General features: G+C 38.4%; 1 protein-coding gene across 1 annotated transcript in view; it reads left to right on the plus strand.

Moving 5' to 3' along the window:
* PLCB1 (phospholipase C beta 1) overlaps positions 1 to 26617 on the plus strand; it is a 4354095-nt gene that overhangs the window by 2545358 nt on the left and 1782120 nt on the right. The window contains exon 9 of the mRNA XM_044056572.1: positions 1221 to 1387. Coding sequence (XP_043912507.1) covers positions 1221 to 1387 — 167 coding nt within the window. The remainder of the gene's footprint in view (positions 1 to 1220; positions 1388 to 26617) is intronic.

Consider the following 26617-nt stretch of genomic DNA (forward strand, 5'->3'; position numbering starts at 1 on the left):
AGCTCCACGTTTAATATGTAACAATGATTATAGTTACAAATACAAGATTTACATATACATGACTTGACATTTGTGTTAAACATACAGCATTGGATAAAAATACATTCATATAAATATTCTTATTAATGGCATTGTTGTATTATCTAGTACAGGAAAAGAGAATTAGTCTTAAAAACAACAAAGTGAAGAAATTTAGAGTTATAAATATTTATTAATGTACTCAGGTCTCTTTGATATAGCTATAACTAATATACATTCAATCACTGTGAACAGCATACAAGGAAAATAGTGGCTAAACATTGAATTACTTAACATTTTTAACTTGAAGATGTGCATTCTCATCGTAACCAGTGCCTGAAAGCTCACTGGGGTTAATATCCGATTGTGTTTCTGTATTTCAGCAAAGCTTTGTGCCATGTCATGCTTTACATTCATTGATTATTTTTTTAATTAAATGAAATATAATATGTGGCTATGATAGCAATTTATAAAGCAGCTCATGCTGAACAGTGTTTCAGGGGAAGAGTCAAGACTTGCATTAAACCATCGCTTGTATGAACTTATTTTGAAATCAATGAAGAAAATCTATTCTGTATGTTCCTTACAAAATCTGGTCATTTCTTTCCATAAGCAATGACAGTAAATGTGTTAGGCAAATAAGCCTAAGGGCATGCATAACTTGGAAATCTTGCCCTTTTCATTTTAATCGTGCAGGGAACAGAACATGCCTTCCAGTCTATCTTTATCGAAAGCAACAAAAGCATCCTCAAACAACCAACATTCTCAGTCATGTGATCATACTCTTCTAATCCATAAAGAAGAAGCACATGTACACAAAAACATCAAGTAATCATCCACCGTGCACACGCATAGTCTGCTGCAATCAGAATGCACATGCTCAGGGATACCCAGGGAATCATATTTTACGGGCACCTAGAAGAAGATATAATTACATAATACCTCCCAATTCCTTTGTATTACATGTCTTTTCCTCTTCAAAATGCTTAAATTATTTCAGGATAATGTAATATAATAAAAACAAATGTTGAGGATGTATAATGATTGGTACTGCTTTTCTAGTTTTGTTTGTCTTTTGTTCATTGAACTTAACAGAATTTGTCATCTGCTTGCATATTCTTGCCTTATAATGATGAGCTTGGTTGCGATCAAAGCTAAAAGTGTTCACACCTAATGTTTTTTTCTTTTTTTTTCTTTTACAGTGGTGCCAAGAGCAAACCATATCTTACTGCTGATCAGATGTTGGAATTTATAAATGCCAAGCAGCGGGATCCACGGTTAAATGAAATCTTGTACCCTCCATTAAAACAAGAGCACGTCGAGCAACTGATTGAAAAATATGAGCCCAATAGTAGCCTTGCACAGAAAGGTATGTTATTTTTCTGACTGAACAATATAATTCCTTGCCACATGTTCAACAACAATTAACTTTGCATTACAAAAATTTGTTTCACACCATTTTAATAAATTCCAGGCCTTTCTTTTGACTGAACAAATATTTAAATAGAAAATGTAACTCTTATGCAAAATGATTGCATTACCTTCTCATACTCATGGTTTTTAAATGCAGCTCCTGAAAATTACTCTTATCTTTAAAATGCTGATGTAAAAAATGACTAAGTAGTGCACACATTTGAATTTAAGGGTAAATAAACATTTTTTTCTAATTCTGTTGAATCTGTGCAAGTTAGTATTGAGGGATATGCACTAGGCTGCTGCTTAAGATATAACAAATGTCTTTCATCTTCAATGGATTCAGTAACTTCATGCTATATTTACCTCAGCTGTAGTAATAATGGTTATGTTATGAGGTGTAAGTGTGTGCTCTCCACAATTTGTATAAACTAAGGTTCTGGGGATTCCTTAGTGTTTGGATAGTTCTTTCAATGGAAATATGTAGTTCAGTTACATTTGATGCTGTATCTTTGCTTCTGGCAACTGTATGTCAATGGCCTGTCCGCAATCCTTTAGAACCATGTTGTGTTCATTCAGTGCTATTTTTGTAGTTTGCTGCCTTTTGGGACAGAGCTAATGATAAAGTAAGGCAGGACTGACTCGTTAGATATTTCAAAACATTAAGTATTATACCCATGACACAGTATGTGCAGCTTCAACAAGGAGTAAAACAAATGTAGTTTTCAATTTTTTTTTTTTAATTTTCACATTGTTGACCAGTTATGTAGATCTGGGTTCTGATACTGACTACATCAGCTATATATGGAAAAGTGAAAAAGATGGAAGTCTTCAGGGCTAGTTATTTACTTGAAAATTATTTCTTCAAGTAGATTTCCAATCTTTCAAATCAAACTTTTAGGAAACAAACTCTCATCTCCCTTGCCAAGTTTATGTGAGTGTATGTGGTGGACTCCAGGTATATGTGCAATCATTTCCCATTTCTTAACAAGGATTGTATATCTTCCCATTGACAGTGTTAAGACAGTGAAAACTCTACCTTGGCTGTGTTTTTCTTGCAGTGGTTACCAGAAGCTCTCAGTTTCTTTCCAGAAGAGGTAAATAGGGGACAAAAGAAAAATTAAATGTGTGATAAATACTTGAAACACAGTCTTTTTAAGAATTAAGTACCACATATGCTGTGAGGGAAGGTGCACTTTTCTAACTGTGGGCAGTTGTCAGAGAGCTATCCTACACTAAAAGTACTCAAGCCATGCCTGTTTTGTTTCTGGCATGCTGAGGTATAGCTGTTTACATGTCAAGGGATGTGTGAAATTAAAATACTGCTAGAAGTGATGATAAACACTGAAGAAAACATGTAACAGTCTTCTCGCCACAGAAAGGAAATATTACAAAATATGAAATCCCAGTATGAGAGTACAAAAAAGATACAATGTTAAACATCAGATGATTGCTTAGATTACAAAAATGCTCATCACTAAAATCAATCACAAAAAAAATAAACAGACAATTCCAAACTAAATGTGAAGTCAGTAAAACAGTCACAATACCATTTATGAATAAATGAGAGCATGGAAATATCTATGACTTTGAGTCCAGCCACATAATTATAGATGGAACAAAGTCAGTGCTCAAGTATTGAAACATACAACCCAGAAGTCACCATCCAGCTGAAGCCCGGTTCAAATATTCAGATATGGGTGACTTGTGAGGTCACCTCAGAGGAAGAATTGTACTTCAAAGATATTTGAATTTTATTTACTGAATGTCTTTATATTTTTTTCTACAAATATTGGATTTTGATGTAATTACTTGAGGCATTTCTTAGAATAGCATAATCTTAATATACCATCTACATGTATCATATAAAATCCCTAAGGAGAGAGATATGATCCCATTAGGAGTTGAGCATAATTCATGCTGGGAAGGCATGTTTATATTTCTACGTTATGGCAGTTACCTGAGAGCTGTTTTAGAGTTGTTGTTGTTTGTCTTTCGGCTTTTCCCGGTTAGGGGTCGCCACAGTGGAACTCCGGTCCTCTAATGATTGGCAGTAGATTTTCATGAACGCCGAGGTGTCAACTCGACATTCAACCTTCAACGAAGGCACACCCATTTACACATGTCTTTCGAACGCCCACCCAACTGTGGGGAGGACATGCAGACTCCATACAGAAGGCACTCCCCGCACTCCAGACGAGAATCAAATGGGAGAACCTCTTGCTGTGAGGCAACAACGCTATCGCTGCACCACTACGGATTATGTAAACATTCAAAAATCATAACTCTGAAGTTTGTGTTTTTGTAGGTATTTTTTATGGTGCTAGTTGGAGCTGGTTGGAAAGAGAAGGATATGGTATTGTTATTAGATGAGGTTGGAATAGTGAGGGGAGTGGGAGACCTTTGTTTAGTAACTGAGAGCAATGAATTTACACAGTAGGAGTTGAACTGGCTGGCTGTATTCTGTGGGTTGTTACTGGTTGCTGGAGTTGGAGTGACCAGGGTGTAGTAGTTTTTTTATGGAAGACAAAAATAGTTTTGGTGTGTTGCCTAAAGGTTGGTGAAGTTGGATTTTTGTCATTGTTTATTAAGGTTTTGCAAGATTTCTTCAGTATCTAAAATGTTTGTAGTTGGATTAGATTTTGTTTTTGGACCATATTTCCCATGCTGAGTCTGTTTGAAGAAGACTGTGCATGTTATCTTTTGTTAACCAGGCTGCAGGGTTTGACGTAGTTGTGATGTGTCACTATTGAGGATGTTTAGGGAAGTATTATTGAAAATTCACCCCAGGGATCACTCCAGTAGCTTTACTTGATAGAGGCACTGGGAACTAAGGTTGGGTGGCATGATGCCAGGGTAATCCTATGGGCTAGGCTTGTAAAGGCTCCAGGGGTATTAGCCTAGTACACACCTATGAACCTATGAATAGCAGCAGCATCTGGTGGCCTGGCCTTTACGATACTCAGGTTGTTGAGGTCGATTGTGAGGATGAAGTTGCTTGAATTAAAGTATTTTATATTTTGAACCAGTTTGTAAATGGTGGGATGGTTATGACAGCATAATCTGGTAGACGGTCACTGATAATGTCATTTTGTTTGTAAGAATCCAGTCTAAGATGGATTCCTTATTTCTGTGTCTATGTATCCTGGATGTACCTTTTATTGTTTTTGAGGAATCAGACAGATTCATTGATGGGCTGTTTGTGACTTTAGGATCCCAGTTTATGTGAAGGTCAATCATTGAAATATTTTCATGGAGTATATTGTTATATAGCCAGTACAGAAGTTGTTCTGCTATGTTATTATTTTGTCCTGGTGGAATACAGAGCCCAGTAATGAGGAAGGCTTTTCTGTTAAGTCTGAGATGTGCTATGAGGTATTCTGTGTTGTTAAATGTGGGTAAAGGTTAAGTTCTAGGTAACTTTTGTACATAATTGCTACTCCTCCACTTTATTTGCTCTGTCATGACTGAAAATGTTATAACCTGCAGGTGGTATTTCATTGTCTTTTAAGTGAGGTTTTAGCCATGTTTCTGTGACTAAAGCTATATCTGGGTAGATGTGCTAAGCTTGGGGAGGAAGTTGATACACTCTGTGACATAGTAGTAGGACCCGGGTTTGGATGGACATCTCTCCTGACTTTCAGATGAATGACTGAGTGGTAGAGATGGAAATACCATTTAGATTTGGATTTGTTTATAAGGAGGTGGTGTATTGTTTTTAGGATACTTTTACATATTTGTTGCTAAAGAGGTTGTAGAGATTTGGCAGGTGTATTTTTGATAAAATGAAAAAGGAAGGTGCTGTTGTGAATGGTATATAGGAGTGTAGGTTGGTGGGTGATTTGCTATCTTTTTGATAGTTGGTCATTTGTGTAGGTGTGGTGAGTAGTAGTACAGAGATTAGGTGTAAGTATATCAATGTTGTGTGGAGTATTGTGTAGGGTGTGTTGGAAGTTTTCTTTATACCAGTGAGATATGAATGATTGATAGGTAAACATATTTAGAAGTTGTATTTTTATTTTGTTTAGAGAAAGATCTAAAAGGTAATTAAAATCTAATGTTAAATATTTTTTATTCTTTGGGTTGCTTTTATCAGACAAGTTACAGGGTTGCTGCTTGCTACGTTTCTACAGAGCTGCTTAGTTCTAGGCAGAAATAGATTGAAATGCAGTGTATGTCTCAAGTGACATTAATAGAACCTGCTAGAGGGACAGATTTGTCTCCCAGAGGTTACCACACCTTTGGAACAGACTCCCACTTCATGTCAAACAGAATACCTCATTGACCCTCTTGAAATGCAATCTGGACAATTGGATGGGTAACCCTACATTCAAACTGGAGGCTCTACTTGCATCCCTCTTAGACACGGGCATTAGGTGCTAATATTGGGGAAATAAGGGTAGAACTTGGCTAGGCTTGTAAGGGCCCTAGGGCCATTAGTCTAGTGACATCCTATGATCCTAAGTATGACGGGGAGAATTCTTATATGGGACAGCTGCTCAAATTAAGACAGAGAGTCTATTACAAGATACAGCAGAATCAGTGCATTTAATGTACTGCTTAGCAGTAAGGTAAGACCAGCTGGGTGTGTGAGAGAACTGGCTCTACTGGTATACCTAATGGCCATTATTTTCATCCTCTGTTAATGTCTTCTGTTTATTTAAACTTTTCCAACAGGTGGAATTATTGTGATGGACAAATATTGTCTGAGACATGGCAGGGAAATATATTCAAACCCCTAGAAGTAATGGGAGATAGTTAGTTCTCTGTGTTGAGCAGATGAAGTCCTGGGAGCTAAAGATTAGTGTCTATGAGGTTATGTAGTGAGAAATATGGTTTTACGTATTTAATACTATTGTGATGGATGGTACAGGGTGAATGAATGTTGTGGAAATGGTTCTGATATGTAGCGGTGTCTTTAAGCAGATTTGTGACATCATTAAAAAGTGGGAGGAGAGCAGTGAGATTAAATGTGTGGCTGTGGGAGGTTGCTGTGGAATCGGCGATAGGAGGGAGTCTTGGTCTTCTCAAACTCAGTGGTTCTGTACACCTAACCCAACAGAGGTAAACAAATGGCCTGAAGCAGAGTTTTGCTGTGCCTGTTAAAAGTACAAACTAAAAGAAAAGGTACACCATTGTAAAGTAAGGCAAACCCCACAGAATGGGAAGAAATACAATTGATGTACCACTGGGTGCTCAAGGATGCTTAAATATGAAAGTAGACCACAGTAAAAAAAAAAAGGCAAGCAATTCATGTCCTCTGCACATGCAGTCTTGACTGGTGCTCAAGCTCTGTGAAAGAGAAAACAAAAACAGCTGCTACAGTATTTAGAGCAGAAAAGAGACAACGCTGGGTAAATTGCAGGTGTCTCTGAATGTTGGTATGTAACTTTTCCCTTCGCTGATGGTAGCACGTCAGACCTTAAAGCAGCTTCTCTCCTGCACTTGATTTCCCCCAATCTGTAGTATTATGCATGGCACCTATTAGAAGAATAGCAAAAGGTTTAACATTTGATTATGCTAACTTAGCAATGAATCCCTGCTCCTAAACACTGTTTCCAAACCTAACTCTCTCGTGATGAGAAAAAAGACAAGGGAATTAAAGGAGATAAGCATAAAGGAGCATGCTGCTAGCATGTAAACAGTCCAACCACATGGAAAGACATATTTAGTAGGATGGTTATTGTGTAAATTTGAGAGGCTGTCTATATATATGAGTATCATTGTGATGAAAAATGGGAGAATGTGTTAGAAGGCAGGAGGGGACCAGGCAAAAGTACAGTATGTTACCAGCAAGGAAAAGACGAGATAAAGTTCTAAAGATCTAGAGAAGTGATCAGTTTTTGATGCCTTAATGTCGTGGGTTCTCCACTCCATGTCTTTTTGGGAACATAAGTGCATTTAAGACTTAATGCTTAAAAGAACCTGTATATAGTAACCTCTTATAGGAGCTACTTTACTCAAAATATTTGTGTGGCAGGAAATTTGGAAGGCTAACTGCATAAGATACATACCATTTAACTTTGTTGGAAATGCTATTTGAGAACTTTGTTTGAGGAGGAATGAAACTAGAGTTTGTTATTTCTGTGATGAATATTGTAAGGGTATGCTGCTAAAATCCAGCTGAAAATCCTGTATCACAGGGAAAATGTACTATATGAAGATTGCATTCATTTGCTACCATGACGTATTACAGGGGAATCTAAGAAGAAGGTTTGATTGCATGTAGTCAGATTTTTTACTAAGCAATGATTATTTCTGTCCACAAGGGGGGAGGCCTTCCACAGACCCAGGGAAATTCAGAACCATAAGTCTTATTAGTTTCATATTTAAAGCCACAGAAAGAATTATCATGGCTCTAATAACAATGACATTGGAAACCTACAGACACTGGAACCTACCCACCTTACTCGGGCATTGTAGACAAACTTTCAAAGGTAGGCATTAACCCATACGGCACCTGATGGATAGCCAGATGCCTCACTTATAAAATAAAAAAAATTAGGACAGAAGCATCTACCTCCACAACTAATCAGTCACTTGCAGTAGCCCACAGGGATCAATGTTGAGGTCTCTTCCTTTTTGGCATCTACTACTTTGAAGTCAAGGCAGACGTCAAGGAAGTCTGACTGACCAAGTCTGCAGACAGCTGCAAACTAGGCATGTTCTTTGTATCCTCTAAAGACACAAATACCCTTCAAAAGTGCCTGACACAGATAAATAACTGGTACCAGAGCTGTGGACTAAATCTAAATGCAAAAAATACATGCATAGTAGTGCCCTTTGGAAAAATAACCACCCCTTGAAATTCCCACACTGATAATACACTCCTAAAAGTAGACCCAGTGTTCAGGGATCTGGGAACACATGTTGACAGTAACCTGACCTTTGAACACTACTTGTCTACTGTGTTGAGAAAAAATATATTCTTTATTGCACAACTTCTAAGTAAGGACATGAGATGCAGGCCCAAGGAAGTTATTGTTCCACTGTAATCAGCTCTCATTATACCAGTCATTAACTACAATGCATCCTTCAGCATGTACCTGACCAGCCACTTGCACCCTTAAAAGTAGACCCAGTGGTCAGGGATCCAGGAACACTTGTTGACTGTAACCTGACCTTTGACCATCATGTGTCTATTGTAGTGAGAAAATCATTCCATATTGCACAACTTATAAATAAGGGCATTGCGTTCAGGTCCAAGGAAGTCATTATTCCACTGCACTCAGCTCTCATCACACCAATCATTGAGTGCAATGCATCTTTCAGCATGCAGCTGACCAGGCACTTCAACAGCTTGAGACACCATGGAGGTTCCTCACTAAAACAATACAGAGATTAAACAGCATGTACTCTGTGGATCACCTCAATGTCCTATCTCTTTAATGAATCTACTTCACGTTGTCGCAGGCCGACAATATCGAAGCTGATATTGTCGGCACTAGATTAGCGAAAGCAAAAAACATTGAACGTTTAAACAGAAATCTCTGTAAGGGGAGATTTCTGTTTAGTTCAATGTAGTGTGGTCTCAGAGTTGGTATATTTAAGTAGTGGGGGTGTGGGGGGGGTGCAAAGGTAAGTTTTTATTTATTTTTGTTTTAGGCATTTTTTTTTTATCTTTCGATGTTTCAGAATTTGATGATATGGTGTCGACTATATCAGATTCGATATTCTGAAACTTTAAGATAATATAGACGCTCTTTAACTGATCACATATAGATGTTTGCACAGCAGTCTATGCCGAGCCTACAAGACATTCTCTGATCCCACTTTGATGGATCTGATGCCCATCCAGAAAACAAATAGCATCAGAAATACTCAATATAAGGACCTAAATCTCATCTGCAACATAAACAGGACAAGTTGGGAGCATAGGTATGTGTCTCACAGATTACTCCTTCTCTGTAACTGGCTTCCCATCTGTATGAAGTCTCATCCCTAACCTTTTTCAAATATAACTTGGACTAATGGATGGGAAATCACTAATTCACCCCTGGTTTGGCAACTGTGTCCTTAATGGACAGGAACCGCTTGTAAATGCTTGATGTGTACAAGCCTATAACATAGGCATAAAATTACTTGGGATATTGACACATCTGCAATATTTTAGTAAATCTGGGATAAGTCTGACTAGGCTTAAAGTTTCTCTTCGGCTGATAGCCTAGTAGCCATTATGAACCTATGAATGTATAAGCATAAGCAATAACTGACTTACAGAGGAAATAAAATTTATGAGCAGTGAAAATTTTAAACACATTGCAAAATGTGCAATTGCATTGCTAGAAATTATTTTAACCACAGACTACAGTGAGGGTTAGTAGTCACAATGCAGACAGAGAGACGTTTGGGAAGAAGGGCTATTGTCTATTTTTTTCACTGGCACCCTCTGTGAGGAACATTTTCTTTTGGTGATGTATTTATAGCTGCTGGTTTATTTTGATAATAACAACATACATATGTTTTGAATGAAAAATGTTTTTATTTTGTTTAATTTTCTCTATGCTAATATGGAATATCTAACTGGGAAAATACATGGAGGAAAAAATGTTGAACATATGACAAAAAAAAATATTAATATAAGTATGCATGCACAAATGCAAATTCCAGGAAAAAGGCCTTAAAACATCAATATTAGTCATCATCATACATCTAAAGAGATAGTTATGAGACGTGCAGTATTGCATTGCATATGGAGAATGAAAAGACAAGTGCCCTACTTTGTTTTATGAAAGCATAGTGCTGTATGACCTTAGTGCAGAGAAACAGTGCAATTCTGTTGCAGCCTTTTCCAGTGGCACAGAGAGTACAATATCAGGTTTAATGCTAGATTGCAACAATAAAAGTATTCTTAAGTAACTGTGCAGATTACTTAATGACAAAGCATTTATTTTACCTTACTGCGTTATTAAAGTTTTTCATTAGTAAAGCCTGATGTATGGCATTGAACTTAACACTGTACCTGTTGGAATTAAAGTAAGTGACATACCTTTCTAGTTGCAGCACATCCCTGCAACAGATTAGCCAGAATGTAGATTACATATTTATTTATTTATTTATTTATTTATTTATTTATTTATTTTATTTTATTACATATACATCAGTATTACCTTTAGTTGCATGGTATAAATGCATTTACCCCTCATTTAAATGTAATCCTTTCCAAAAACAGAGGAGAAGTGACCTAACTATCTCTTCTTTAGTAGTGATATGATTTCACTACTGTCCCATTTGTTGCACAGATGCACTTACGGATCATGACAGATAAAGTAAATGGTGAAGTAGTGAGTTATACTACAAAAAAACACTGTTATACTGTTTCACTGTTACCATCTGAAGGATGCTAGTGTAAGAGACCCTTTCAGATTATTCCCAGATATTCCGGTCTGTTTTTAACAATATTGATTTTCTGATATGAAGAGTTCGAAGAACTTTGGTTTGTTAGATAAGAAAGTTTACTGCGTGGAAATCTCTATGGTAAGAACTAGTATTTAACCTAACTTTTTTTTTGTCCTACAGTGATAGGGTAAGTAGGATACCATTAAACTTAGGGCACAAATTTATTTCAATAAATTAAAGTGAATTGATATACTTTCTTTTTAATTGTCTATCACTAATCATTTGGGTAAATTGATTGGTGTACCTAATTAATTAGTGTTGTACAGAAGTGGGTGTTGTTACTCTTACTGAATTGTATAATGGAGTCCTGCTTTATGTTGTTGGTTGAAAGCACTTATCAACATTGTAAGTAAATTACCTGTTTTTATGGACTTAGAATCTGCTAATTTCTTTTTTTCTTCAATATCTACATCTATATGTATATCTATATCTATATTTATATCCATATCTATATTTACATCTATATAGCTGTATCTCTTTATCTGCATACAATGGTAGCATAACTTCTTTGGATGTTGAAGGTATTCCCTTGGAAAATAGCTGAACCAATTTAAATGATTTCCTGAGTGTGGTGGGAGCATGATGATCGACTGAGAGAAAGCTGTCCACATAAGTACCGATGTGTGCTATGACTGTATCTGCGTGGAGTACATTTATAACATCTGAGGTGGGAACAACCATTCTACCAAATGCTACTATGCTGCACTTTTTTTTTACGGAAGTGGCAAGGAAGGAGGATCTTCATGTCTGTTATTCTACACTGACTGTACTTACACAGCTGGGAGGAAACCGGAGTACATCTTGCTATGAGGTGACAATGCTAACCGCTGCACCACTGTGCCACTCCTCTCCATTCACTCCTCTACCCTAGCCTCAATCCCACATAGCTTACCCTCTACTGGCAACTCCTACAGTTATCTCACAACCAATCAAAATGAAATTATTGACCTTCCACAGATCACAACTTTCACCTAAACTATCTCTCTCCTCTCATAGCTGAAAATCAGTACCTTCATTACCATATCACCTTTCCCATCATACCTAATGGGAAACTCCCACTGTACAATATTATCCTCTACTCCTTAGCTCCATTCCTTACCCAAACCCCACTTCCTTCTCAAAAGCACAACATTTCTTGAACATTTCAAAACTCTAGTCCCCTGACTAACACACTTTCACATTAAATAGAAAACCCTTCCTAAATTCCATCACTATACTTGTCTCATCACATCTCAAACCCTCATATACAACTCCTTCTATGCCCTTAACTTCTCTGTCTCAATCTTATCCTAACTCTGTCCACCGAAAAAGCTCTCTCTTCCTGCATATTTCATTCATCTATTTATGCTTTCACTTCACCTCCAGAACAAACTCTCTAATCTTCTACATTGTGCTCACTCCTAAACATCACCATGCTTGTCAGTAGCAGCCTCCTTTCTGTGTTACTCCTGTCTCTTTCTCATCTTACCACATGTCAATCCTCCTTTTACAGGTGAAGCTTCCTCCACTGCAATATACATAATACCTAAAGACCTCTCCTTCCAAACAAGCCACATTCTTTATAGCATTTCCCTTCACCTCTTTCCACACTCTTATATTCTCTTACACAAAATGGCTACAAACTACATAACCTTAACTCTACCTATTAAAATGTGGTTTTAAACATAGGTACAAGCCCAAATATCCCATCCCTTACCCAACCTCCACCACAACGTTTGCCGCCTCTGATGATATGCACCAAAACCAAGGGTCCCCTTCTCATCACCCCCCCAATATCCAACACAATCTCCCCTGCTTCATCATCCATTAGATTAATGGCTATTATTCAAACAAGCACCCTATGCCCAGACTTTTTATTCACCATGTAAACTGCCAGAGTGTATCCAGCAAAATACATGTGCTATATATAAATTACCCTCCACATCCCTGATATTTTAACTTAAACTGAATCCTGCAAAAAAATAACAAAATTAAGAATGATGACCCCCCTCCAGTATATAACATCTTGTGACTAGACAAATTGTACAAAAAGGCAAGGGCTATAGTGATGCTGTATAATAACTCACAAGTTTTCTCACCATACCCCATCTGCCCATCCCCTTCCAAAAAGTTTGAAGTACTCATTTCCCTCTTAAATGTCAATGAACACAAAAATATCTGTCTTAACACTGTCTACATTCGGCTAGGTTGCAAACAACTTCAATTTAGAGGACTTTCACTCTTGGCTACCAGTTTCAGCAATGGAGCCATCATCCCAAGTGATGTAAATATTGACTGGTAATCTATTTCTACTCTTAACCCTATGTCTGTCATAAATCAATAAAACATCACATAACCTGTCACCTCTCCAAACATTTGCATCAAGCACTCCAATAGATCTTCTGTCCTAGACTTGGCCTTCACATCTAGCCGAAGCAAAATTATCTCCTCTGGTACCCTCCCAAACTCTATGATGGAACACCTCCAATTCTATGTTAAAATTTTGCCAACTCTCCACCATAAAGACCAGCACTGTATCACATCACCCAACTTATGGGTAAAGGTATGGAATCGAGGTCCAAGGAAGTTATAGTACAACTCTACATAGCTTGGCATTGTATCTAACCAGACACTTGCACCAGCTGGAATGTCCACAAAAGTTTTTCACCAGGAGAATTTAGGGCTTGAATATCCTGTTCTACACTGATTGCCTAAAGGCTCTGCCTTTGTTTTCAGTCTCCTACAGGCTGCTAAGAGGCGATCTTTGCCTGGTTTATAGAGCTTCCTTAGATTCAGCCCTGATGGACCTGTTGCACATACGCAAAACGTATAACACTAGAAACACTAGATCTAGAGATCTGAACTTCACTTGTGACATGAAAAGAACGTGCTAGAGAGACAGGTATGTGTTTCAAAGGATCCCTACACTTTGGTACAAGCTGCCTATCCATGCAAAACATAGTTCATCCCTGACCCTATTCAAACAAAACCTTGACAACTGGTTGGAAATTGTAAATTTATAATTGGTCTGACCCACATGTCCCTTATGGGCAGAGGTTGTCAATAAGAAAAGTAATATCCTTACTAACAACCCCCCCCCCCCCGAGATCCTTAGCTACCCTTCCCTGTACTACACTTAGAACCAAACTTGTTTGGAGTGTGTGGCTAAGCAACAACCTATGAATCTATGAATTATGCCCAACCAAACACAAAATACCATATTCGACCCACCACATGGCTCACAAAAACGATTACCATAAGCCATAAATAAAACCTGGAAATATTGGCTTCTTAGTAAGACAGAGACCAGTTTCCAAAAAAAAAAAAAAAAAAAAGAAAGAAATCAGATCTGATAAAATAATAACTCCCTCTAAGAATCCTAAACAATTCTGATTATGCACTGACAGTTTTTTTAATCCAGACAACCCAACCCAACCAATCCCTACTATCACCAACCATAACTAACCTATTTCTACAATTGCCACCCTCACAACCAACCATCCACCTACTTCCTTTACTCATCCTCACAGAACTCCCCTCAAAAATCCCTGCCGTCAATATAAACCCTGTTCCTATCCCTGCTATCATGAAAATGACTTTGTAAGCTAAAACTCACTACACCTACTGCTGCTAATCTTCCTGCAGAATAAATTAACGTGACTTCCAACACTTTAGCATACCCTGTCCTTATAAACAGATCTAGCCAAAAAACTAAGTACTCGTTATTTGGAAAAGGTCACTAATCAGTCCCTTAAACAAAGGAAGAGACACCGATGAATTTCTTAGTTATCACCCTGCAGCCATTCTTTCTCCACTTACATAATCCTCAGAATGTTTGTACAATTTTAACTTCTCAAACCCTTGCTAGATTGCAATCACCTCTTCCCTGTGTAGCAGAGCTTTAAGCCACATCATAGCACCACTGCAGCTCTCCTTAATTTCACGCATTAGCTCTTCCTCAACAGGAACACTGGACTCTCTGTTTCTGCTCTATTCCCTGACTTATTTAAGGTGTTTGGTACCCCATTACATTCCTTTCTTCACTTTCCTTGGCACCCTTTCTCTGTCCTGGTTCCATAGTCACCTTTCTATCAGGTTACAGGCAGTAAAATGGCAGAAACACAATCGGCATTTTTGTCTGTCTCACTCGGCATGCCACAAGACTCAAGTCTTAGGCCTCATATGCTTTAACATTTTTATAAATGATCGCTACACTGTTACTAATGACATAATTATCATTCAGTATGCTGATAATGGTACACTGATAACGACAGCTATGTCCATCCAGGAACTTCAGGAAAAGTCTCAAAAGCTTTTTCTTCTATAGAAACCTTGCTCATCAATTCTTACCTCATGCTGAATGCTAAGAAAACCAGCTCTTAATTCGGTATTATATTCCATGCAAAAACTAACTTATTCATCATCTCATCAAACAACACTCCTATCAGACTTCTGCCCCACACAATATTACTTGGTGGCATTATAGATAACCATTTAAATTTCAATATTCAAATACAACAAGCTATTAAGAAAGCACAGAAGAATTTGACTCCTGTATTGTCGCAAACATTTTTTAACTAGTAATGCCAAAAATTAGCCTCTCTATATTTCTTATCTTTACTACTGTATGCTGCCCTCATCTATACCAACCATTAGCAAAATCTTAACAAAAACTGAATAATGCTATAACAAGAAAGCTAAATTTACCACTAGCCAATATGTAAAGCAGCACTACTTCCTAGTCTTAAACCAACTAGATGGGTAGAACTTTTACACTCTCTGTCATCCACTTAGAAGCAACTCATAAAATAATCTATAAACCAGAACTCTGTCTTGCACTGCAAACCACAGTGAAACTGCGTATTTCCGCAAGATCACCATGCTCCATGAACAAGTGCCTACAACCATAACTAAAAAAACCTCAACTCTGCTGATCTGTCCCGGTACTCTAATTATGTCTCTAAATCTGGAAGTCTATGTGCAGCAGCATCAGATGTCAAGCCCACCTGTCCTGATTCAAAAAAGTACTAAACCAGCACTATAAAAACACTTGTCTCTGTTCTTGCATCTTTACAGGCTAGACTACCTTGGCCTTTACACATCTACATTGCCCCTGTATACATCAACAAAGCAAATGCTCAATATACATCTCCTACTCTCTTCTATCCCTTTTGCCTTACTGATACTCCTACTGACTGTACTCACCACCTTACGGATTTTTCCCTCCATCAAATTCCAACTCATATTCACCACCTTCTGTGCCTGTCTCATTTTCCACTACAACTTTCTTTATCTCTATGTCAGCTAACAAGCTGACATACTACTCACATATTTCTCAACTCGTCTCTGTTTGGAATGCATTCATTACACCAAATGTTTCAAATATTAAAGCATACAAGACTGACCCGGTCAAAACAATGATCACTGAATGTACTGCAACCAGCATCTTTAAGATGGTCAAGCACCCCTGCACCCCCTCACCCCCTCCTATTTTCCTATTTTACTATTTATATACATATATATATATATATATATATATATATATATATATATATATATATATATATATATATATGTGTATGTATGTGTCTTTCGGCTTTTCCTGGTTAGGGGTCGCCACAGCGGAACTCTGGTCCACTAATGATTGGCAGTTGATTTTTACGTGCCGAGTTGCCAGCCCTGACGCATAACCTTCAACGAAGGTACACCCATTCATGCATGTCTCCATGCAGAAGACGCTCTTGCTGAGAATCGAACCCGACAGCGTCTTACTGTGAGGCGACAATGCTACCGCAGCACCACCACCACCGCGGATCATATATATATATATATATATATATATATATATATATATATATATATATATATATATATATATATATATACACACACACACACACACACACACACACACACACACACACACACACACACATACACACACACACACACACACACACACACACACACACACACACACCCCAACTCCAAGATCGCACTACAGTGGGGAAAAGGGAAAAACCCTGTTATACCAGAATCTCATGCAACACACTACCAGTGTTTTACCACTGCTAAAAATTCTGGTAGCACATAGTTTGGATGAGCCATGTCTTGACCTCTGATGGTCAGTCTTATGTCTTCAATAGTCGAAGCACTCACTGTTATGAATGTATTCCCTCCATTTTCTACTCGTATCTCCCACATTTCACCTCATACTTAAACCTCACCATGTATGTCAAATTTCCATGTATTAATATCTACTGAGTGTATATTTTACTGATTACACATTTTTTCTAGTATAATGCCTTTCAGTTATTGTCTGCCCTTTTTTTTGTAATTTAAGCTTTACTTTTTTCTCTATTTTGTAACTGGAACTTTTCTTCCCATGCCCCTGTTGAAAAGGCACTAAAAGTGAATAGTTTTGAGGGTTGTCAAACAGAGTTCAAGTTCAGATTGCAAAATATAAAAAGTGATGCAACTAACATTCACAGGTTCATGGGTTTATAGGATGATACTAGGCTATTGGTCGGGAGGCCCTTATAATCCTAGCCAAGAATTTCACTCATGTTCCCACAAAATCAGCACCTGTTTTGCCTGTCCAGCAGGGACAGAGGTGGGATCTTAGGGGTTTATTTTCTGTTTCTCATCCAGATGGATTCTATTCTTCATATGCGGGAGTTTTTGGGACACAAATCTATTCCATGAACAAGTTCTATTAATGTCACAGATCAGATGCTTGCATGCAGGTTGCGCAAGTGGAGTTTGACTTACAGATATGCAGCAATTCCGTCAAGACTGGGTCTGAGATGGGCTTGTATGCCAGACACAGGTCACCTCTGAGCAGTCTGTATGAGACTGAGTAGAGGGACAGGGCTTTTAGCCTGTCTGTATAGGATAGGTGTTGGAGGCCCTGGATTTTCCTCATCAGGAACATCTGTTGTATCTCCAGCTGCTGCATGTGCTTGACAAGGTGCATACCAAGTGGGGCATTGTACTTGATAATGGGTCTGATAAGGGAGGAGTATAGGGATGTTATGACCTCCTTGTTCCTGGATGAAATACCCCACTTATGAGGTGGGTCATGTAGACCATGTAGAAAGCCTTCCATACAACTGGGGCAACATGGTGGTCAAAAGTCATGTTGCTATCAATCTGGGTGCCCAAGTCCCTCATGACTGATTGCATGCTTAGTACATTGTTATTTATGTAATAATTAGTGGGGACACCATTTTCCTGAAAGAGGATAATGATGCATTTATTGCCATTCAGTGTGAGGCCATGCTACTGGCACCAGCCATTAGTTTGGGTAAGGGCCTCATGGAGGATGTTCACATCACTAGGGGAATTTAAGACAGCACCCAACTTGCAGTCATCTGCAAATGTGGTCAGCCACAGACCACTGGTTTTGACTTGCACCTCGGAAAAGTATATCCCAAACAGTAGTGGCCTCAAGACAGATCCTTTGGGTACACCACTCATTATGGGTCTACTACTAGAGGTGGCTTCCCAATTTTGACTGAGTGGGTACTATAAGTGAGCCAGTTAGCTACTCATCTGGTAACAGACAGGTTGATGCCTAGCTGAGAGAGCTTACCAATTATGCCCGAGTGGGAATAGTGTTGAAGGCTTTGGCTAGGTCAAGGAATGTGGTGTGAACCATCTTCCCCTCATCCATGGCTTTAGTGACTGTGAATAAGATGACTAAGTTTAACAGGCATGATCTCTCTTTGACAAAACCAAACTGTGGGGGTCAAGCATTTGGAGGTTGCCAGTGTCCTTGTTTATAAGGTCCATGATAACACATTCCATGGACTTGCAGATCAGGCTAGTTAGACTGATGGGCATATAATTACCTGGGTCAGTGGACACTCTATCTTTGTGTAGAGGGATGACAGTGGCTGTCCCCCATTTGGCTGGGATGAAGCCGATCCCCAGGTTTTGGTTGAATAGGGTGACTTATGGAGCTGAGAGGTAATGCCTGAGTTCATGCAGGACACAGCCAGGGATCTTGTCGCATCCCACGGAAATTGTATTGTTTGCCTTTGAGAGGGCATTAAAGACCTGCTCCCTGGTGATGAGGCAAGAGGGGCAGGTGCTGGGTCCTCTGATGGGAGGACATAGGTGAAGTTTTCACTGAACCTATCTGCCAGCAAGTTGGCTATATCTATGGCTTTTGTGTATGTGGTGTTCTTGATCACCAGTTCAGAGCAGAATTGGGAGTTACCTTTGAAATTGTTGACGTATGTGAAGAAGGCCTTGTGATTGTCCTTAGTGGATGTTGCCAATTTGGACTCGAAGTTAGCCTTAGAGGATTTTACAAGTGACTTTATTTGCTTGTTCAGACAAAGGAGACATTGTTTTCAACTTGGCACCTGCTCCTTGGCCCTGGACAGCAATTCTTTCCCTTTGTTATAGAGTTTGTTTATTGCTGCTGTCCACCAGACCGGTTTAGTCTTCCTTGCGGAAGATGATTTGGTCCTTTCAGGTATTGCTGATTCCATACAGCTATGTAGGTGCTCATATAGTTTTTTGGTGTAGGCTTGGATATTAATGCTAGTTCCAACTGAAGAGACGGTGGCTGTGAAGCTGCTTATACCTGTTCTCAAGAGATTGTAGTCAGCTTTGGAGAAGTTTTTGTTTTGTTTGACCCTGACAAGGGGAGGTGTTAGCGGAGATGGTGACTTTGAATGTGATTGCTTTATGGTCAGATCTTAACAAGGAATGAATCAAATGAATGCTTCAATTTAAAGTGACACATTTAGGCCATAGAAAGCTTTGCAGACCTGATACCAAAGGACCCACTTATGTAAAATCTGCATATCCTCATCAGCAAATGTTCCATGTGGCATATAGTGGTGAAATATGTCAGTGTTTTGGATCTTACTAACATGTAGGAAAGATGTTCCAATCACCCAGTGACATTTCTTGAAATAATGCTCCCTTTTGTCTCCTGTTAGCCTCCTGTCATTTACCTGTATCATTTTCTAAAAAAATAATTGTCTGGTCATTCATTATTTCTTCGGAGGACTTCCCTTCTTGGACAGTCATTGCTTTTGTGTTCTAAACATATTTGCTGTAGAACCTGACCTTGCACAGATTTTAGCTATTTCTTCATGGATCAGGGGTCTGGGTCAGAAATGTGTCAGAAATATCAACTGACAGTTTCTGCATTCTGAGAACAGAGCTGTATTCCCCTGTAATAAATGTCAGCTGAATTCTGAAAATGTATGTTATTTAATTTGTAAAAACCACAACAACTGTAATTTATGCAGATCCGTAACTTTTTATGTTGCATACTGAATCATAAAATCTTTCAGTTGAACTTGTAAATGGCACAGGACATTTAATTGTGGAGGTTTTCATCACTGAATACTTTTGGAATAGTATTAAGGATTAGACAGCAAACAGTATTAGGAAACATCCCCTGAGCGTCCTTGCTGGCTGATATAGCAGGTGGTGGTTTCACAAAGCAAATAGACATTTGGCTTTTCTTATTAGTTCTTTCTAGATGAATTGTTTAGCAGTATTCAATCATTCTGCTACTGATAGCGAAAAATTAGCAACATAAATGGTTCATATATTTTCATTCAGTTGACAAATAAATCCAGTCAGGTATATAGGAATTATCCTTGAAGTAGGTCAGATTAATTTTCTTTATAATCTATGCATCTGCAACAACAGCACAACATCATGACACAATTCTCCTGTTGATTTTTAAAGGGCTATTCTATTTTTTATATATAACATTGATAAGTAGAAGCTAAAGCAAGTATAATAGTTGTGGAGAAAGAAAAACTACAGAAGTCATTTTGGTCACATTTACAGAATGCTGTGCTCACAATACACATAAATAAGTAGTTAAATACATACATAAATAAGTAAGTGCCAGGTATGATATGTCAAAATCAGTGTTATTTTATTTTAAAACAGATGCACAAAGTCAAGGTTGTGAGAGGTCACAATGCATTATTACGTGCCTTCTGTTTATTCACTTATTTGTTTTGATTTACTTAACTTGATTTGTTACTTATATTATAATATAAAAATAGTCAGTGCTTCCAAAACCTAGCATCTTAAAGATCCTTGGGCCTCATTGCATTTAATTCTTTTGTTGTGCATGAAGTGTGGTGATTACATTCCGATATTCATAAAAAGACAAATCAGGCAAGCACCAAAGTGGATCAGGACTCAGCCTTAACAAATGTTAACCCCCCCCCCCCCCCCCGCTTATGTTGTTAAGAAGCACCAGGAAGTATAATCTACCTGTACTGACCAGCAAATGTCAGTAGCAGAACAAACAGTTAAGTTTTGGCTTGTTGTCTGTGCCAGTAATGTACCCCGAAATTCCTGTAGTAAATTTAAAAAGTGGCTAGAATCCTTGAAACTTAAATACGTGTCATTATTTAATGACTTTAATCCTCAATGTTTTGTCCAAAAAACATAGATGTTATGAAGAACAAACCAAAAATATGAAGCAATAATCTGGAAGATCTATGAATATCTGGACTGTTGAGTGGCATGAAGGTGAGTATAAAAATAACGAAGTGCCTGTCTAACAGTATCCAATGAGTGTTTTATGGCTTTGAAAGCCAGACAACACTTAGTGATTTCTCCTCCTGTAACTAGATGTACATGGAGCAGATAATGCTCCATGCACTAAAAGAATTATGATCGTGTCAATGCTCATAACCTTTAATTATGTGTTCTCAACATGGAGGCCAAAATTCAGCTCTTGGGTTTTGCTGTTGAGGTGAATTTCTTTGCATCCATGTCTCAAACACATAATAAGCAGGTTATGATCAGCAACCCAATCATCGTGGTCCCCTATGTGGTTGCCTCATAATATGGCTTACAGGCAGCTCCTCTTGCTCGAGTCTAACATGTTTAAAATGTCTGCTCTGTGTGTATACTTGTCAGACAGACAACAATCTGTCCAATGGAAAAACACTCTATCTCCCCTACTCCCAACCACAATAGGAGTGCCTCAGGGATCAATATTTGGCCCCCTACTCTTCTCCATGTTTACTAACAGCTTACATACCACCACCCAACATGCTTCACTCATTCAATATGCAGATGATTCAACTCTCATCTGTTCTGCAGCATCCCTCCTTACCCTCCAAAAACTCACCCAGGAATCCTTCACTTCGGTAGAAAATTGGATCACCCACATCCAGCTCATTCTAAACCCCAACAAGACTAAACTACTCATATTCGCCCCCAACAGATCCAAATGTAACCATCATCCTTTCACAATCACATCCAAGAATGGGACTAACATCTCTCCAGCTGACCACACTAAACTCCTTGGTGTAGAAATTGACAACAAACTACTGTTTGATGTCCACATCTCACAAACAATCAAAAAGGTCCACAAAAAAATGGTCACACTTTATAGACACAAAAAATTTCTAACTGATAAGGCACAAATTACTCTTGCCCAAACCTACCTGCTATCCACCCTTATGTTTGCCGCACCTATCCTTACCCTGACAAGAAAACATGACCTTGATCTACTTCAGTCTTGCTACAACAAAATCGCCAGATTTGCTAATAACTCCAGCTACAGGACCCACCACTGTCAGACACTACTTCAACTGAAATGGCTAGAACTTCCACAACTATTGAAATACCACCAATTAACACTTGTCTATAAGATCTTGAACTACCCTGACAAAACCCCATCTATTAACCAACTACTAACCAAGTACAACTCATATCGCCCCCTACGCTCTTCTGAAAAAACACTCCTTTGTATCTCTAAAGCCAATAACACCGCAAGAAAGGCCCTGTTCTCCCACAACATAGCCAGAAACTGGAACAACCTCCCCACTTCTTTAACCTCTGCTCCTTCGCTCACCATATTCAAAAATTCTATCAAAGAGCAGCTAATGAATAAATGGTTATGCCCCTGCATCACATAACAATCCACATTTTCAATCTATGTGCTGTAAGCATCAGGAATCTAATGCAAACCTAGAATTGTAATAAGTTGTTTCTCTACATCCTCTTTCAAGACTTGTTATTGTGTTATTTCAGTATAATATCTCAGTCTCTTACTCTGTAATGCATAACATTTAACTATAAGTATGTTGTTTCTTCATGCTCTACTTTTGAGTTGTTGAATCAAGACAATACCTTAGTACACTGTAATGTTTTCCTGCTCTTCATTTAAATCTGTGTATCCTTATGTAATATGTAAATGTTCTATCGTGTCAGTTTCTATGATAATTTGATGGAGCTTTTCTCCATGGGCCGCCGCTGTAAATGGACATGTGTCAAGTCGGGCTATCCCGGCTAACAAATGTAAAATAAAATAAATAAAATTAAGAATACTTATGATGATTTTAGTGACACTGTGGCCGCTGCTGAAAGCCTTACTGCATTGGTCAAACTATATCATTTATATTAGTTTTAATTTTACTCAGTATAATTGGCTACCCTTTTAAGGGCCTTTGAGCAGCTGACTAGTGGCAGCATAATTACCTTATAGTCTTGGCAAAGGGGGCACAGCTGGTAAATCTGTGCCAATTTTTACCATGTGTGTGTGTGTGTGTGTGTGTGTGTGTGTGTGTGTGTGTGTGTGTGTGTGTGAGTGTGTGTGTGTCTGTTTGTCTGTGAGTTACTTGGAGCAGGGACACAGAGCTCCATAGTGGTCAGTGTGGAGTCTTGTTTGGGGCCTGGAGAGAGAGAGAGAGAGAGAGAGAAAGTCCAGCCCCAGTCTGTATCTAATATACTGTGTGTATCTATTTTTTTTCCTATTGGCCATCCCTCACCAGTGTCAGTGGTGAAATTGAGGCTCCTTGATTACTGGTCTAGAGTAGGGGCTGTCTCAATATATACAATATATACATACTTTTATATATAACTAAAGCGAGATAGTAGTGTAACATCTGATTTGTGAATTTTGAGCTCTAGAGAGAGAATTAGGATGGTGTGTTGCTGAAAATAGATACAACTTTTACTACAAGAAACAGGAGTTCTGCTGAAGGTTCAGCCATCTGCATTTCTGACCTGAGCTCTTCTGGCTTGGTGAGTGTATTTACCTCTAACCCTAGAAAGATTTCAGAGGAATAGTCTGCAATAATTTTTAGTGGAAAAAGACATCTTCAGCAGAATGGAGTAACTATCCAGAGACAAAATGATGAAGACTGCTGTCCCATTGAAGTCTATCTTTCTAATATTCATTTATTTATTTATGTTTTTTTAATCATGTGGGAGGGCTTCTTCAAAGACCCATTTTAGCCTTAACCAGAGTGCCAAAGCACAAAACAATTAACACACGTATATTACAAAATATAAACAATACATTGCAGTATAAGTATAAAGCCCAAACCCCTTGCAGTGGATTATAAATAAGCAGCATAAGTGAGCAGTATGCTTACTATGGCAAAAGCACTGGTAGTAGAGGTAAAATAAATAGCTCATGTCCAATAGGAGTAACACTTTCCAGCTGGAAAATACACTTACTTTCTACGTACCGTGTTTCGCATCCTGTAGTAGAACTAGTTCCTATTATAATCTGGCCTTTCCTGTGTATGAAACTTCTGATGGTCTTCCTAACTGTGGAATTGTTGCTTTTCATACTGTGGTGATACTAAAGTGAAATGTTTGAGAGCCTTGAACATTTTTAGGCCAACCTTGTGAGACTGTTGGTGGTGTTGCATGTAAATGAAACTGTCCTACCCTATTATTTTCCACAAAGCTTTCAGTACTCCTCTACAAATCCTTATTTTAAGTTTTCTGTGTTTTTTTATTTTTTATAAAAGGTCAAACTATCAGCAAAAACACATTTCCGTATAATTTCTGTAGTACAGTCCTCATGCATGCAGCAATTTATCAACACTAGTGGCTGACTTGTTTTCATTTATTTCCTTAACTGCAGTGTATGTTATCTTTTCCATCAGACAAAGCTGGTGCTTACATCTGACAATTTAAGTTAACTCCATACATTATGTTACATCTATGTGCATTCCTCCTGTATGGTGCACCGTATCTTATCAGCGGTTGCCTGCTTCATTTCCTATGCTATCCTTATACGCCCACTCCCCAGTTTTCCTTTGGGTTCTCCCAAAGAATTAAAAAAAGGGGGTTGGGAGGATGGCCTAATGGTTAAAGTGTTTGCCTTACAAACACAAGATACTGGGTTTGAATCTCACAGGGGATAATTAACCAGGCTTAAAATGGCTCACAGGGACAGTTAGCCTAGTACTAATCGATGAACCTATGAATCTCCCTCTCCTCCTTCTGGTATGATTTTCACTCTTGGTATTTTTTATTACCTCTTTCCACTGCCTTTTCACTTTTTTTCTCTCCTTTTCTCATTCTAGTCAGTTTCTGCTATCTTCTCCTCATATTCAGGAAGCTGTTATAATTCTTGCTCCCATAATGCTTTTTTTTTCTCTTCGAGTTTTTGAGTTATGATTGTTTTAACTTGAGTACTCAGATGTCTGATCCTAGTCATGTCTTTTTTCTTACCAGATGATGCCCTATTTCTTAATGCCATATATACAGAATTCCCAAGTATTCTCTACTTTGCTTGAACTGTGTCTGCCCAAATCATCTATGCCTGCTTCCAGACTTCTTGTGTCCACCCACAGTGCCAAAATATGTGAATCATTACTGCTTCTTCCTTTCTGAAATCTGCAGCATCTACTATCCTCCTTTCTGCCTTGATTTATCAGTCTCATGGGTGTTAGATATCATCCATTTGGAATTCTCAGCCTTTGATCTCCTATTCCATGGACTTTCTGCATATACCTCAATGCCAAACTATCTTCTGTTAGTGCCCTACAACTCCATTTCATCCTTCCTCCCTTCCATGCTTCTTTTCTCATTCTGTCTTCTTCAACCTCATCACTTCTTTCCCCTAGCATTTCATAGATATGTTTGGTCCTTTGCATCCCTAACCTCTTCCATTTCCTTCAGTGTGCCATCCTCACACCTTTTACATTCCTTTCCTGTCTGTTCCTTTCAATGTATTTTTACACAGGTCTCTCTGAGTAACTGGTACTTCCATCACTTGGTCTCTGATGCTCTGTATTAACTCCTCCATTGTTTTAAATCTTTCCTCTTCATCCTTTCTCAGCATACCATTTCCGCTTGGGCTATTCTGCTTATCATCCAGCTTTGTTCATGTTTCTTTCCTATCTTTTTCCCGCCCTTCTGTCCCCATTTCATGCGTCTCAGTTCTTTTAATGCTGTATCATTTATGTGCTTTACTAAGCTTCTCCATGTCACACTGTTTTTGACTATCTTTTACATAACCTCCTTCTCAAATGTTTCTATCAAGTAAATAATGTTACATGTCTGTACATATGTTGGGATAGGTTGGAACCTCAAAGGAAGCATTCAACAGTGTGAATAACTGGTAGTAAATGGTACCACCTTCACTGAAGGACAGCAACAGTTAAACCCCTTCACAATGGTGGACCATCAACTGATCCCAGAAACTACAAACCCATCATGTCTGACTAGTCTAATATGCAAAACCATGGAATGAATTATCATGGAAGTAATCAACAAAGAAATGTTCAATTTATAGACACTGGAACCTTCCAACTTTATTTTGGCCAAAGGAAGGTCATGCTTACTTAACTAAGTAGACATCTTTGAGAAGGTAACCAAGGGAATGGATGAAGGGAAAATGGTACATACCCCTACATAGACCTAGCTAAGGCATTCAACACAATTCCCCACTGAGGTATTGTAGGCAAACTCAATGACCCAGGCATAAACCTGTACATAACTCACTCAATTGCCAGCTTGCTCACAAATAGGACCCAAGAAGTCACAACTCGTAAGACCA

This window comes from Protopterus annectens, chromosome 1.part2, assembly GCF_019279795.1.
Source record: "Protopterus annectens isolate FY-2018-M chromosome 1.part2, PAN1.0, whole genome shotgun sequence".
NCBI lineage: Eukaryota > Metazoa > Chordata > Ceratodontiformes > Protopteridae > Protopterus > Protopterus annectens.